The sequence below is a fragment of the Mytilus edulis genome, chromosome 5 (genome assembly GCF_963676685.1).
Source record: "Mytilus edulis chromosome 5, xbMytEdul2.2, whole genome shotgun sequence".
NCBI classification, from domain to species: Eukaryota; Metazoa; Mollusca; class Bivalvia; order Mytilida; family Mytilidae; genus Mytilus; species Mytilus edulis.
The window spans coordinates 83,195,552-83,212,859 of record NC_092348.1 but is presented as its reverse complement, the minus strand read 5'-3'; the positions used below and the strand labels follow the sequence as shown (position 1 = coordinate 83,212,859).

At 31.8% G+C, this 17,308-nt stretch overlaps 1 protein-coding gene across 1 annotated transcript; it reads left to right on the top strand.

Moving 5' to 3' along the window:
- The first annotated feature begins 9 nt into the window (after nucleotides 1-9).
- Nucleotides 10-11,567, top strand: LOC139524642 (uncharacterized). Its single transcript, XM_071319593.1, has 11 exons — nucleotides 10-414; nucleotides 1,055-1,125; nucleotides 1,761-1,856; nucleotides 2,469-2,561; nucleotides 3,967-4,189; nucleotides 5,064-5,315; nucleotides 5,986-6,086; nucleotides 7,275-7,821; nucleotides 8,264-8,547; nucleotides 9,176-9,371; nucleotides 10,036-11,567. Exons 1-11 carry the CDS (start codon nucleotides 18-20, stop codon nucleotides 10,899-10,901), a joined length of 3,126 nt encoding a protein of 1,041 aa, XP_071175694.1. The 5' UTR covers nucleotides 10-17; the 3' UTR covers nucleotides 10,902-11,567.
- Nucleotides 11,568-17,308: the final 5,741 nt, after the last annotated feature.

Here is a 17,308-nt window from a genome sequence, read left to right as displayed (position 1 = left end):
GGAGGGAAATGTAAACAATGGTAGACGCTCCATGGACAGAAAGAAACTGCAGCATTTCAATTTTTTCTAACAGTAGATGTGGTTTTTCCAACTATTTTCCATCAGAACATAATCTTATTACAATAAGCAGCTGCAACATTAATATTAACAGCCATTTACAATCACTACAACTCTCAAAAACCTGCATTCCATCAGAAGGCCATTTAATTTTTTTCCGTCTTGGTATTTTCACTTTGTTTTGTGATTATACAATATGTCCACACCATCGGGCCACACTTGGAATAAGATGGAGAAGGAGTGTTGCATGCAGTCATCCCAACCATAAAGGGAAAACCAAGCCAGACAGAGGTGTCACCCCAATTGTCAGCCGACATCTGTTGATCTCAACAGGACAACTTGTGCCAGTTGGTTCAGGTAAGAACTTTATATACAATATAACCCCCTGTTGTACCTGTTCAAACTTTTTCTATAATTATTATATAATCAATTTGTTCACATTTTTATAATCAATCAAGAAAAAATAAAAGAAAAAGTAGAATTTGCTTTTTTTCACTTCTGGGAAAATTGATGTAAAAAATCATACTGGGGATTTTGATAATAAAAAGATATTCAGATGGTGTTTCTCAGGTTTAAAGATGTTCAATGTAGAATTATGTTTGTTATTATTGAAATTTTTCAGAAATTTGCACCCCCTATTTATAACAAAAATATTGCCATTTCGAAAGATTATACTACATGTATATTGAATATGCCTTTTCAATGGTGGGTGGGTCAGTTACATGTATCATCCTTAATGTCAGACTAAAGCTACGATTACCAATTGATGTTGATAGGGGTAATAAGTGGTTGAACCATAATTTTTATAAGGGGGTCCAAATGACTACAAAAGAGGGGGGCCCGGCTCCAGTCATGTTTCAATGCTTCCCAATATAATCAACCAAATTTTTCCACAAATGCCCCCTACCTCTGGGATTTTAACATATATTGAAAAGACCTACGCACATTAATATTAATCTAAAATTTACAATTGCATTTGATTTTTTTTTTCATTTAGGAATATGTCGGACATGTAGAGGAGGTATTCCAAACCTTGACTCAATGTCGTTTGAAGATAATGATGTACATGTAAGTTTTTCTGGAAGGTCTCCAAAAACTAGAAATAACTTTTATATATGCATAAGATGAGAACTTTAATCTTTTATGAAAATTTTATGTACGCATAATCATATATGTATATATTTAGCATATAAAATTGAGAATGGAAATGGGGAATGTGTCAAAGAGACAACAACCCGACCAAATAAAAAAAAAAACAGCTGAAGGTCACCAACAGGTCTTCAATATATATATATATATGTTATGAAATTTCAATTATTTGTACAAAAATTAAGTGGTAAAAAATGGTCTCACCCAGCACACCTATGCATTGCTTTTTTTAGTGTTCAGAGTTTAATTTATTGAATGAACAAAGTACTGTAACTTCTGTAAGTGTGGAAATACTTGCAATGTTTATTAGTGCGAGAAATATGATACAGTTGTAATCAGAATAATTTAAACTCACATATTGGATTTTTATATATGAATAATAGAGCATGATTTCTTTTCTCTCATTTTGGTGTAAAATAATGAAATCACAATAATAAATCCAAAACAATAACTTCTGAATTTACAGTGATATATTTATATATCAGAAATTTGTTTGTAGTACCTATTTACAAACAGTATTTGCATAAACACTGTTTTATGTTTTAATCTTATAGCACAAAGAACAACCATTTGGAGGCTTTGAACAGGTTTCAACTAGTGCATCATCTGCTAAAGAAGAGTTTGACCCTGAACAAAGTAAAACTGTAAATGTAAGTAGTATAACTAACTATTTATAATTTATGTTCCGTAATCTTTTCCGAAATTAAGACATTTTTTTTCCGAAATTGATCTGACTCTTATTTAGTTTGCTTATCTTCCTAAGTTATATTTAGAAACAAATAGATTGTTGAAACATATTGTATGACGTCCATAAATGTTTTGCAACATTAGGAAACAGTTTTTCATATTAAGAATAATGGATCCAGCTGTTCTGTAAATATTTGGTTTGATTTGAGAAGTTTCCTGCCAACTTGTTTCCTTTAGTTGTTAGAATCAACAGAAGTTTGTTTGTAAAAATTATTATGTGACATGTACATGTTTGTGAGTTATAATGATACCTGAAATAAATGTTTTCTTTCATGCACATACTGGCATTATCTGAAGTTAGCAATTATATAAGTAGGAAATGAAAAATTTAACTGTGGACATGGTAGACAAAATTGAGAAGAGTTTTTATTTTTGCATTTGAAAAATTAACAACACCAACACATTGGGTATTGAACGCAAAAAACATGTGCAACAGCTTTTTAGTTATTATTGCTGTAATATTGGTTACATTATTTTAACTCATAATATCAGATTGATATTTTTATATGTTTTAGACTATTCAAAACAGAAAGAGAATAAAACTGGAAGACACGAGTATTGAAACGCACACATGCAAGACAGCCGAGTCCCTATCTGATGATGAATCGGTATGTTTAGCTGAAATAAAAAAGAAGATGTGGTGGAATTGCCAATGAGATAACTCTTCGGAAAAGACCAAATGATACAGGAAATAACAACTATAGGTCACCAATCAGCAAAGCCCATACGACATACGTCAGCTATAAAAGGCCCCTAAATGACAAATGTTAACAATTCAAACAAGAAAACTAACAGCCTAATTATGTACAAATAAATGAACAAAAAACAAATATGTAACACAGCAACAAACAACAACCACTGAATTACAGGCTCCTGACTTGGGACAGGCACATACATACATAATTTGGGGTAGGATGGGGAAGGGGGTTGGGGGTTGGTAAACATGCTAGCGGGATCCCATCCTCCCCTAAACTTGGACAGTGGTGTAACAGAACAACATAGGATTGAACTATAAAAATCAGTTGAAAAGGCTTAACTCATCAGATATATACAAATAGAAATACATCTAACAAAAACAGAGTGAACATAGCTTGGCACTTATACATCTCAACAACAAAAAGACCATTAGTACAGATGTGAGAGTACTCACACTTACTGGTAGCTAGTTCAAAATGACAAATGTAAAACAATTCAAACGAGAAAACTAACGGCCAAATTAATGTACAAATAATTCTGATATTATTTGCATATTAGGGAATACGTTCATATGATTGGTCGAGAAGACTTCCGGTCGTCACTCTTGAAGTTGTTTATTTTTTCGATAGACGACATTGACAGAACTACTTTTTTTGTAACCAATGGCGGCTAAAATAACACTGTCAGGCTCGACGTTAAAAAAATACTTATTTTCACTTATCCGTGTTGTTAAAGAATTTTAAGGATTAAATGGCTTTAAAAAGGAATTTATTGGTGTATAAACTGGACCAAGTCACTCACAAACATATCATAAAGTCCTTCGGACTTTATTAGTAAGTGAATTGGTCCCCTTTATACACCAAAAAATTCCTTTAAAAAGGCGTTTAATCCTATAATAAATGAACAAAAAATAAATATATAACACAGCAACAAACAAACAACAACCACTGAATTACAGGCTCCTGACTTGGGACAGGCACATACATATATAATGTGGCAGGGTTAAACATGTTAGTGGGATCAAGTCTTCTGTTTAGTTATGTTAAGAATTTTAATATAGAATGGAAAAATACTTTAAAATAATTTAAAACAGGAACAAACAAACAAACAATAAAAGCTGAAAATGAGCAAAACAAACCCACCCAAAAACTGTAGTGGGCTAGAATGCTCATGAAGAGTAAGCAGTTACTGCTCCACTAGTGGCACCAGTTCTGCTACTCCTTAAAATGAACAGATGGTGATGACAATATATGAATTGATTAATACTTTCTAAATGTGTATAGATTAAAACTTGAACATTCTTTTATTAACTTTCAGTTCCTAGACTCACAGTCACAAAGTTTGTCACAAATTTCTTCTTGGAGTGAGGAAAATATGGAAACATCTTTATCTGACCTAAATAAAGGAATTGACATCATAAGTAGAGGCCATTCAAGTCCTGTCAAATTTCAAGTGAGAAGTGATATAAGTAGCCTAAAACCTTCCACGAAAAGAACTGTGAAACGTAAAGTAGTTTCAGCCATTGACACTGTCCTTAATGGTAAGCTCATTTATTTTTATTAAATAAATTATTATGAAGCTGACTCTCACTGATAAAAATAATATAGAGTTATGTCCCTTTTTAACATGATATGACAGCCATTCTCATATATTATATTTTACTTATATATTATAAACAAATTATACATAAACACATGACATGATATAACTTATTAAATTTTCTTTTAAATGCAATTGCAAGGAAGGACAATAACAATTTACAGTCATTCACTGTTCAAAACACTTTTGAGAATGAGTTATCTCCCTTAGTAAATGACCATTTTAGCAAAAATGGCAAGCCATTAACAGTACTATGGTTTGAAAACTGTAGACTATTAAATTAATCTATAAATTTAAAAATAAGAATATGTGGTAAAATTACCAATGAGATATATTGCCATCCAATACCAAATGTCATATATGATCAATTATAGATCACAGTATTGGCCTTCAACCTGGAGCATTGACTCACATTGCAAGGTAAAATATAAAAGGACCCAGAATGACCAGTGTAAAATAATTCAAAAGATACAATCCAATTGCCAGATGTACATAAAAAATTAATAAGGAGACTGTTGTTCTGTATAATTGTGCCCCTAATAAGTGGTGAATATCCAAAATTGTAACCTTAAAATATAAAAAAGAAGATGTGGTGTAATTGCCAATGACACGACTCTTCACAAGAAACAATATGACACAGAAAATAAAAACTATAGGTCGTTATACAGTCATTTCTTTTTTACTGTGCCCTCAGTAAAAAAACTTTGAAGGGTTAAACATTTGGAATATTTACTTTGCCTGAGCATGCTGAGGGTCATAATTGTATAATAATATTCATAACATAAAAATCACTAACTGAATTGGTTTCTCTTCAGGTATAGCTCCAGGTCAAAGTCAGGCACTTTTTAAGATGATTCAAGATAAAGACCCAGAATCTGCCAACTCATCTGAACTTCAAGAGATCATTGTAAAGATTCATCAGGAGAGTACAGACAGAAACACAAAACAGCAACTTTTGTCATTGATTGCCTTGTCACATACTAAGAAAGATCTTCAACAGCTTATACCTGGGCTGACAGTGTATGCAATAAATGATGCCAGGAAACATGCTAAAACTAATGGCCATGGTAATTTTAATATCCACATATTATATATTTACCATAACTTGAAGTTGGAAAAATTATTGAGATTTTCAATTCATTAATAAAAAATAGAATAATATTTTTTGCACAAAAAGATTTACTTACTCTATTATAGAGCATTTCTTAAAGATTATGGTCACAGTTAAAAACAGCTAAGTTAATTTCAGTCAGACACAGCTTTTTCCCATAACTCAAAAACTGTATCTTGATCTTGACCAAAGGTCAGATGTTGAGAGTTAAGGTCACAGTAAGAAAACTATAATAACAATTGTTTCTAGGCATTACTGCATTGTTTTATTCCAGAATTTGACCCCCAAAGGTCATATCATTTAGGTCAAAGTCACATTCAGAGAATGATTTTAATCATATTTAGTCCAAGTACTTACTCCTTTTGATTATTATCATCATTCTTTGTTTATTGATTCATTGATACAAATGTTATTATCATTAAAAAAAAAGAAATTGCAAAATGTGCTAAGTAAGCATATGAATACCTTTTAGCAGAATAAATTGTTTTGAATGTGTTAACTACCAGATTTGTTTCTTTGCCTTATGGAATGTAAGGAAACAGTAATATGCAAACTAAAATGTTATGAAAATAAAATGTCTTAAGTCTTTCCACTAGTGATTTATAAAAATATTTGCTTTTATTCAGGTGCTATAATACCTAAACAGCTCCCAGTCTTTCGACATAGGATGGATAAAGACAAGTTAGACCATGCCTTAGATTTTTTCTTCAGTCCATCATTTCACCAGGTAAAAAAATATTGATATTGATGAAACTGAATATTCTTACCGTACACAACCTGAGAATATGCATGAGGGAAATTAGTCTTGGTCCAATTATTTCAAGGGAGATAATTGAACTATTGAGTTTAATATTGCAATATGTAGTAACAGGTCTCGTAAGTGCAACTTCTTATTAACAGCTTGATCAATATTGATGAAACTTTACACACTTGCAGTACATAATCCGAGAATGTGCATAAAGGGAAAAAAACCTGGTCAAAAATATTTCAAGAGAGATAATTGAAACTAATTTAGTTTATTGAAGTTTATGGGTAGTTGGGATATCATTTTAGTGAGTTCTATGCAACTCTTAGAATGCCAGATATTATCCACACAGGTATGTGTCCATTTGTGTTTAAATATACCCTAAAAAGCGGGGGTATATAGTGATAGGGAAGTCCATCAATCTGTTTGTTCGTCCGTTCATTCGTCTGTCCATTCGTCCCAGATACTTTGTATCTGCAACTCCTTATTAACCACTTATCTGAAAGAAATGAAACTTTCTCAGATTCTTTATGATATAAAAAGCGGGGGTATGTAGTGATAGGGAAGTCCATCAATCTGTTTGTTCGTCCGTTCATTCGTCTGTCCATTCGTCCCAGATACTTTGTATCTGCAACTCCTTATTAACCACTTATCTGAAAGAAATGAAACTTTCTCAGATTCTTTATGATATAATGCCATTGTGCACCTCCTTTTTTGTTTTTGTTTAAATTGATTTTTGGGGTTTCCAATACAATAACATGAACTTTGCAAGATGCAGGGGTATAATTTTGTGAAAATAGTGCTCTTACACTATGATTTTGTTAATCAAACTTTGATTAAGTTACTTTAGATATTTAAATGGTTTTTTTCTATGAGAAAATGGGCTCATAATATTCAGCTGCAACTGCAACTGTTGGTCAGTGAAACTTCTCTGAAACCATAAAACAGAATATCATGAAACTTTATAGATGATTAGGACTTTTTGTTAAGATTTGTATACACACACAGATTTTGATCAACTAACTTTTTGTATGAGTTATGAGTCTTTCAACTATTGAATCTGATAAGATTTGTTTGACTAGTGACAATTATTTGGGCATGGTAATGCGAGTTTTCTCTTTAAGGTTCTTGAATTATCTAATAATAGCTTAAACCTTTTTTGATTTCTAGGTCTCATCCTTTGGTGTAAAGGAAATGAAGTTGGACAATGGAAATACAGTAACAATACCTGAAGTAGTGAGAACTGCATGTCATGCCACTCTTATAAACGTGTATACAAAATTTTGTACAGAAACTGAATTCCTGCCTTTATCAAGATCCACTTTATTCAAAATTCTAAATGCATGTCCATCTTCAAGACGAACAAACCTGAAAGGCCTCGACAATTGTGCCGCTGATGGTGGTGCATCATATGAGACATTGTTAACAACAGTCAAGGAAATGGGTAACTATGTTGTTGATGAGGAAGTGCAAGTAGAGTTGCGTGACTGCAAGGACAGTTTAAATGCCAGTAAAATTTACTTGAAGACAGACTTTAAAGCACACCTCAGGAAATGTGATAAATGTCCAGATCACTGTATCAATTATTCTTTGAGTGATCCAACAGACCAACATCTACAACAGCACTGTGTCGACCATCAGCATGACATGGTATGTGAGAGATGTAATTTACTTCCACAAGCAGTCTCCACCATCAAAAGACGTCTTTCTGAATTAGGTATTTATTGCAACCTTAACAAATTTAAATCACTGTTTATTTTGTAATTTGATTTGAATAGATAAACTTTTCTCAGTTTATGCATTAGGTGCACATTACTGTTCAATATAAAAAGAGAGCAATAATACTAGTGTTTTTCATTATTGCTAGTGTCATCAAATAATAAAACATAGTACGATTATAATCATGATTTTTAAGTTTTCTTTGATTTAGAAAATACACTTTCTTGAAAACAAAGAAAAAGTTAATAAAAAGCAAGGAATTGAATTTTTTAATTTTTTTTCAAAGAGACAACAACCCAACCAAAACATACAAAACAACTCAAGGCAACCAATGGGTCTTCAACATGCAAGAAATCCTGCACCCAGAGGAGGTCTTAATCAGGCCCATATCTATTTTACTAAAGGCATACTATATCTAGTTGACATTATTTATTTTGCAGACATACCAGATGAAGTTAGAAATGATCTGCTGGCCAGTATAGATGTAGCTGAGGCTAAGATTCTTGAATGGAAGAGTCATATTGTAAGAGGTGTCAACCAAGATCTAGCAAGGATCCTACTATTAGAGGAATTGAAAGATGGAGAATGTCTCATAATCATGGACTGGGCTATGAAATTCCTTCCTTTAGCATTTCGTGAGAAACAGAGTGATTGGTTTGGCCAAAAAGGAGTTAACTGGCATGTTTCAGTGTGTATTTTTAAAGATGAAAATCAGAATTTAATGGTAATTTCCTTATTCAAAATGCATATAGTCAGTTGAACTTCATAGACCTCACCTATGTTTTATTTCATTTTTTTTCCTTTGTGGTGTGATTGCCAATTATAGACAATTCTCCATCCAAGACCAATTGTTGTTAATGTAAGAAATTATAGGCTACTATAGCCTTTAACAGAGTCTTAGCCACCTCAGCAAAGTAAGCTGAAAAGGGTCCCAATATGGCCAATGTAAAACAATTCAGAGGAGATAAACAAACTGTGTTTAAAAAAAAAATCAAGATTATTGAAGGGGCCAATTTCAACAAAATTTTGAGAAACCTATGAATACATGCATGTATTTTAAATAAACTACCACATTTAAGGTTGATGATCCCAGTACCTATTAAAAATGGTCACCACCAATAACTATTGCTTAAATTTGTCAAAAATATCAGATAAATGATATATTAAAGCACCTTTGTTTGTCTCACACAAAATATGTATGTGTGTTGCCTAGTAAAATTTAAAAATATTGCTATAAACTGGCAGTTTTTATTCAATACTATCGGTGAAAGATTACAAGCTCTTAGGAGCCTCTTTATAGAATTATCTTTTTAGTAAAATATTTTTTTAGATTCCTTTTATTTTACTTGCAGCAAAGAACATATACACATACAATGGATGCAGTTAAACAAGATTGGGTTGCAGTAGCTTCCGTGTTAGAGCACACTTTAAGAACAATAAAAATTCAGCTTCCCAGAATCAACACAGTATACTTGAGAAGCGATAATGCAGGATGCTACCATTGTGGCAGTCTTTGGTTGGCTATACCTAAGATCACTGAAACAACTGGTAAGAGAAATAATGTCATTTTGCACTTAAATTCAAATAGACAAACTCCACAACACTATAATCATCTACTTTAAAAAGCTGGGTTTTAAAGTATATAATTTACTTTAAAATCCCAGGGTATAAATACCATTTATAATTTCATTGGTAATCTATTATACACTATAAGAATAACCATTGTCTATCTGTGCATGTATGAGAACCTTGCAAGGTACGCACATACAAAATAAAGTTAACCTATTACTAATATGCTGCCAGATCACTATATCCATAAGTCTTGCTTTTTGGGACAGAAATCGCAGGTAACACAAATTATTATGTCACACAATGCATTGCCTATATTTTTAGTGATACAGTCAGTACATTGATATTTGAAAATATAAGCCAGTTGGATCAAAGGGAAATATACAAATTGCCAGAAATAACCGTAATATATATATATAGCTAGTTCATTGATGACTTTAAAAGTGTTATTTGTTTACATACAAGTGTCTCAAAATTTGAACTATCATCTACTGCATACTATACTATAAACACATAATATGGAGATATTTATGCTTTGAAAATTTGTGTGGAAGTTCTCTGTTATGTTGAAGGCTTGTCAACACAATTCAACTCTGGTGTCATTAAGTTGAATTAATGTACATGTATATTTTTATTTTTTTAGGCATAACAATTGCACGGTATGACTATAGTGAGCCACAAAATGGTAAATCATATTGTGACGCAAAGATTGCCCATATGAGAGGGAAAATCAGAAGATCAGCTGCATCTGGTAGTGATGTTTTAACTGCCTCAGATATGAAAATGGCCATTGACAAACATGGTGGAGTAACATCCTGCCAAGCAGCATGTGTAGCTGTAGATCCTAATTCTCTCGTTAAGAAGATCACCTGTCCTATTAAGGCAATTACAAAGATTTCAAATGTCAGATTCAACAACGATGACACAATAACAGCCTGGAAGGCATTTGAAATTGGAAATGGGAAGAAGATTTCTATAAATAGTACTTTAAATGATGTAGAATTGAATGTTGATGTCCATGCAAACTTTACAATTCCTACACAACCTGATGGTATTATAAAAAAACCAACTATGCCAAAACAGACAGATTCAGAGTCATTTAACATCAGTTGTCCAGAAATTGGCTGTATACTGTATTTTGAATCGTACAGTGACATGAACAACCATTGTCTGCTAGGCAACCATGAACACCAAGATCATAAAGGAAGCACCTTTAATGATATTAAATTGAGATGGAAGGAGTCGTGCTTTAACCTAACTGAAGACACAATCAAATTCAGATGTGAGACTGGGTTAAAGCAAGGCTCCAATGAACAAATAATGGGATGGGCCTTAAAGAAGGAAAGAAAGGTTGTAAGATTTTCAGACAATGTAAAATCTTACTTGAGCAACATTTTTGAAGAAGGTGAAAGAAGTGGAATTAAAGCTAATCCTTCAACTGTTGTCAGGAACATGAGAGTGGCAAGGGATGAAAATGGAAACAAAAGGTTCACCCCTAGGAATATTTAGAACTTGGACAGATTGCATCCTTTTTCTCCAGATTGGCTGTTATGCAGAGATGTAAAACACCAATTGCAGATATTGACCAAGATCTTGATGCTGTTATTCTTGCTTTAAACAAGGCTGATGCTGTTGAACAATTATTGTGAAAAACTTTTTTAATCATGTAGTTTAGGCCCCTAATTTGCTTGTGCCATATTTTTGCTGTTAATCACTTTTGGTTAGATAACATGCTATGATAAATCAAAGTTTAATGGGTTTTTTCTGAAATACTGATCCATGGAGCAAAACTATTTACCTTCTTTTTTTATATTTAAAAAAACTCTAACCTAATTCACAGAAGAAATTCATGAATAAAAGACAAGCCAAATACAATGAATATGGGCACTCTGCCTTTTAAAAATAGTAACTTGTTTATTTAAAAAAATACACCTGCTTTTAAGTAAAACAAGTCTATAATGAAACATTTTTTTATCTACAATAGTGTATTTGTTTGATTTTCCATCCCACATCAAGTTTAAGTTTTTGGTCAAGGTGGTTTTTGATGAAGTTAGAGGCACATCAATTTGAAACTTAGTACACATCTTCCTCATGATGTGATTTTTGTGTCGCCTTCATCTCAAGTACAGTTAATTAATGCTTGTGGTATACAATGCTCTTTTATACTTTCAACATAAATTATATTATGAACACTAGAACAGGCGAGACATTTCAGTGTGTCCACTCTTGTTCAGAATTCGTTTTTTTTTTTTTGGGGGGGGGGTGTATATGTTCCAGACCATATGAGTATTTGGACCGTACGCATACGGTCCGGACCGTATACGTATACTCGTACGGTCCGACCATACGCGTACGGTCGGACCGTATGAGTATACGCGTACGGTCCAGCTGAGCAGACATGTTTTGGGATCATATGGGTTAAATTTAAACAAACATTTATCAAAATCTTTATTTTTAGTTATACAAATTGGTATTATTACAAATAGATGAATAAAGTGAAATCAGCGAACAATTGACATTAAATATTTGTTTGATTGTATATCTGAATCCTATTTTGTTACTCTGGACCAAGGTGACACTTGCTACAAATATACCACAAAGAACGTCATATTTTCTTTTACATTAACATGATTTGTTCATGCATGTTCCTTTGTCTTTTTTTGTAAAGTTTCTAAATATTCTATAACAATTGTCTCCCCACATTATGTTTAAATAAAATATCTGCAATTCTATAAAAACTTTTCTTAAATGCAGCAAAAACAAATGAAATTACTTCTGATTACTGAGACGACTTCTACGTATTACTTGGTATGCTGAGAGAATAATTTCATAACAGACATGGAAATTAGTCTGAGATTTTATAAATTAAAATTATTATATACTGTATTAAAAATATTTCACAAAAAAGCAACAACTTCATACATGTAAATAACATTTCTTATGGTTCGTTATTCATTTCACTTATTTTTTTTCAAATATACATTTAATATTTGACCTTACATGATTAAAATGGTTATACATGTAGTAGTATTTGATTGGCTATTAAGGGTATTCAGCCAATCAGAATTAATCTGTCATTATATTCATGTTAGCTGCGAGAAAAACAAAAATTACTTGAACTAATTCTGAACTGGTTCAAAATTTGCACAATCCTGAGCGGGATGAAAGACTTGCAAGTTTTTTTTTTTCTTCAAATTCCAGCATTTACTATAAATTACTAAACTTAATTGCTATTAATTACTGAAAATACATTTTGTCATCCTTATATATGAATAACAAGAAATTACTAAAATTAATTACAAACATATACTTATTTCTCTTATTAAAACTTTTTGAACAAAGGAATGAATTATTAGTTTTTTATAGATCGTGAACTCATGTGCAAGTACGCAGGAAAATGATTTAGTAAGTAAGTACTAATAATAACTTACAATGATCAATTATTGTCAGTCATTAACAAGTACCGATTCGAATAACAACTTTTTAGTTAAAATATTAATACTCTAAATTCAACAATAATGTTGTTCATAAAATAGGCCAGTAATTTAAAAATATTAACGTCGGTGTACTTTAAAAGGCATGTCTAAATTGACAGACTAACATTGCCATTACCCATAATATAGCTTTATTTAGGGAAAGGAATTGATAAAGGGAAGTTTTTTTTATAAGAAAATTAAACAAAGGTTTCAATTAATGGTATCAAATAGGTAATAATATATTTTGTAAGTACTAGCTGTTTCAATTGTGATAAGTATTCCAAAAGGACCATCATAATAGCGGAAGTAAACGTCAAAATGTGACTGAATAAGCAATGTCAATAAAGAAATGGTTATATGACAAGTACCAATTGTGTTCCGGAGAAAGAAGCCAAGTAATATATATTTTCATAAAGTTACAAAAATTCAATTTTTGTACATAAATAGGGACGTAATATTTCTCGTTCAAATGGTTATACATTGTCATTTCGGGGCCTTTTATAGTTGACTATGCGGTATGGGTTTTGCTCATTCTTGAAGGCTGTACGATGACCTGTAGTTGTTTAAAATTTCTGTGTCATTTTGGTCTCTTTTGGAGAGTTGTCTCATTGACAATCATACCACATCCTCTTTTTTAATGTCCGTTAATTTGTAAAAGGTATTTCTACCAGTCCTTTTGACGATTTTTAGCAGTACAATTTTATTAGTGTACTAATCTACCAAATTCCTTAAACATAGAATAAAATGTTTTACAATAAAAAAAAAAATTAATGCTATGTTTAAGCTTGGCTTTCAAATTTTTGGCTTTCAGTTTTCCTGATGAGGGTAAATAGCAATATGCGCTACACACGCATAAAAATAGAATGTATTATTTTTATTTTTAAAAGTACTGGGTCGATACCGCCATTGATGGAATATCAGTTCCTGAGGGTATCATAATCTTTCTGTAGTTCGTACTTAATCACTGACATTATTTTAAAAATCACTTTCTTAAACTGTCGTTTATTAATTTGGAAAGTAAACTTTTGACTCCCTCAGGCAAAATTGACTCTAGCTATCTCTGTACATTATTTCTATGCCCTTTTTGGTGTTATAGCTCTCCACGTGTTTCAGTTTTCATACATCTTTGGCTTTCAAATAGTTGGCTTTGAACTTTAATACAGAACAGTGCTTATAACGCACAAAAATTATGAATATTATATTCATTTGTTTTTAAGACCTGGTTCGATTCTACCAATTTGAGAATTTTATGGCGTGTTACAATATATTCATCAAATTAGTTGAAGATATTTCTATACCTTAATCAATGGACGCAAAATTGAAAGACAACTATTAACGAAGTAGAACAAGACAATCTGTTTTTCTGTCTGTAAAAATGCTAATAATTACACAGTTGTATTGCGCGGCCATGTATACACATATGGAGATGTGGAATGTTTGAAAATACGACAACTATCCAACAAAGTAAACATGACGTTAATGTACGCAATTATAGGTCATAAAATCGTCTTCAACAATGAGCAAAGAAAATAGTTCAGTTACTTTTTCGTGTTAGATTATTGTTGACCCGATCATTATGGAATCTGTTACCGTCCATGTTATAACCATATAGTGTACTCACCAACGTCAAATTTGAAAAATAAGTATACAATAAAAACAACACTTTTATGGTAATACATCGCTTGCAATGGTCCTGTAAATGTGAACATGTATATGATGTAATCAGTAATAACATGATGTTTGCATGATGCCCAGAGGTATAAAGTACTTCTCAGCACCGATGTGTACGCTTACCATCTATCAGGAAGTTAAGAGATACTTTACAATAATTAATAGAATTGTAAAGTGTACATATCTGTCAAAGTGCAGATCGTGATAGACTTTGCCATACATGATACAACTCTTTGGGGAATGTTTGGTTGTCAAACCACCTCTTCAACGTCTTAATTTAGTATGCCTTTCAGATGTTTTGATTAAAGTACAAAGAGAAGTCTTGAATGAACGAAACTTCTTTTGTACTTTAATTATAAATATAAGTCTGGTTTCTCTAACTATTTGAACATGATTTAAATACCACTTCATATTTTGTCTTTAGATATCTGTTTTTGGTTTTGAGTATGGTTGTTGTCTTTAGGTCGGGTCTGCTTTATGCCCTGGCCTTGTCAGATTGTGTTCGATTTATGATTTGAACATTCTTTTGATATCGTTCGCCTCTCCTGGATACATATCAATACAGACCAATTTTGGAACATTCATAATTAACAACGTGCTTATAGCTTTCGTCCAAATTGTAGATTAAAAACAAAGGAAGATGAAAATTTGTGATACAAAGTAAAAGATACAAAGTAAAAATAATAAAAACTAGGGAAAATTCAAAATGAAACGTCCCTATAGCTAATCAAATTCTATTTTCGTTTTCCCTATATATTTAAAAGTAAAGATAAACAAGTCAGCTACTTATTCATATGAGTTTTTAGCTTAAAGCAATGATATGTAAAGTACTTTTATATGATTTAGTTATGTATATCTCTGTGCTTGAATTTGTTTCTACTCTTTTTCTGTCACGACGTGTTGTATTTTCGGCGGTATTTTTACTATTGTCATCCATGCGGAAAGTTTTGCTAGGCCAGATAACAAGTTTTCTTAAATTAGCCTCAGGAATATGACAGTTGCAAACGATAATCGGTTCAGTGCTTTTGTTCTTCCGTTTTTTCCTTATAGTTGATGTGCTTCTCTCGGTTTTATTTTGTTATACCCAGATTTGTTTTTGCTAAATCGATTAATGGTAGGAATAATCAAATTTGTTTTGTAACCTTACTTCGTTAAGTTCATGTGCTAAAATAATGTTAGTAAACATAACAGTAATATTCTGAATCTATGGCCGTTCTGGCAATGAAAAATCAGAAAACAGCCCGTAAAATATATAAACAATAATCTTTATGGTCTTATAAATAAGCTCATCATAGATACCAGGATTAAATTTTGTTTTTACGCCAGAAGCGTGCTTCGTCTACAAAAGATTTATTAGTGACGCTCGAATCCAAAACAAATTACAAAGGCCAAATAAAGTACAAAGTTGAAAAGCATTGAGAACAAAAATGCCAAAAACAGCTCAGGTGAACCCAATCTGAAAGCTGAATTAGTCATCAGCTGTCTAACTGAATTTTATGTTTAAATGAATTTTATTTCACATTAATTTTATTTCAAATTAATTTTCATAGTCAACAAATTCACGGAGGCAAAATGAATGCAAATAGTTATCAAAGGTACCAGGATTATAATTTAGTACGCCAGACGCGCGTTTCGTCTTCATAAGACTCATCAGTGACTCTCATATCAAAATATTTATAAAGCCAAACAAGTACAAAGTTGAAGAGCATTGAGGATCCAAAATTCCAAAAAGTTGTGCCAAATACGGCTAAGGTAATCTATGCCTGGGATAAAAAAAATCCTTAGTTTTCGAAAAATTCAAAGTTTTGTAACAGGAAATGTATTAAAATGAGCACATTATTGATTTTCATGTCAACACCGAAGTGTTGATTACTGGGCTGTTAAAACCACACTCCGAACTGTGAATTGCTAACTTTAACTATTGAAATACAGTATACTAATGTTGTCTGTATTTGATTATCAGCCGATAAGATAAAGAAGTCAATCTCAAGGACAAAAATATCAATCAGTTCAGAATAAATCGATTTGATTTTATAGATGTTTTTCTTTGAATTCGAAAAATACTTTTCCAAATTTTTTTAAGCTTTCTTAAATATGTAATATAGATTAATGCTTTACGCGTGTAGTACATGTAGTAATAGTTTTTCATGTTGCAATGTGTATTGTTTTTTCCTGCTGTATATTTAGCATATTGTTTATCGCCACTAGTATATTGGCAACAGAATATACGAGTTATACCCTTTTCAGAAAGTCTATGGTATAGAGTGGCACCATAACAAGTTACGTGACATTTGGGTTGTGTCCAAAACAAACCTAATAACCCCTTGTTCCTTAAAACTAAGACTCTTTGAAGAAACAATCATGTTTTGTGTACACAAAACTATTATGCTTTGTTTATAAGCATAATCATTAACATAGCTATTGTAGAAGAGTTGTTCGTCGTCAATGTATGATTTAGGGTAACAAAATAGAAGTATCGCTATGGACACCCCGTGGTATCTTTAAAAAAACATTTGGTACATATATTTTTAATTCGGGATATGGGCGTACCTTGTCAGGGTAGTTCAGAGCACGTCATCGATACTGTATAAGTTTTTATTACTAATATTATATATTTTTTGAGAGGAGTTTAAAAAAGTTATCTATGTTCGATATTTACATGCTAAATTTGAGTTACAATATACTGTAAATCAACTAAATCGCGAGCACTTTATTATTTGCGACATTCGCTAGAAATAGAATATCGCGCAAATAAATCACCACAAATAA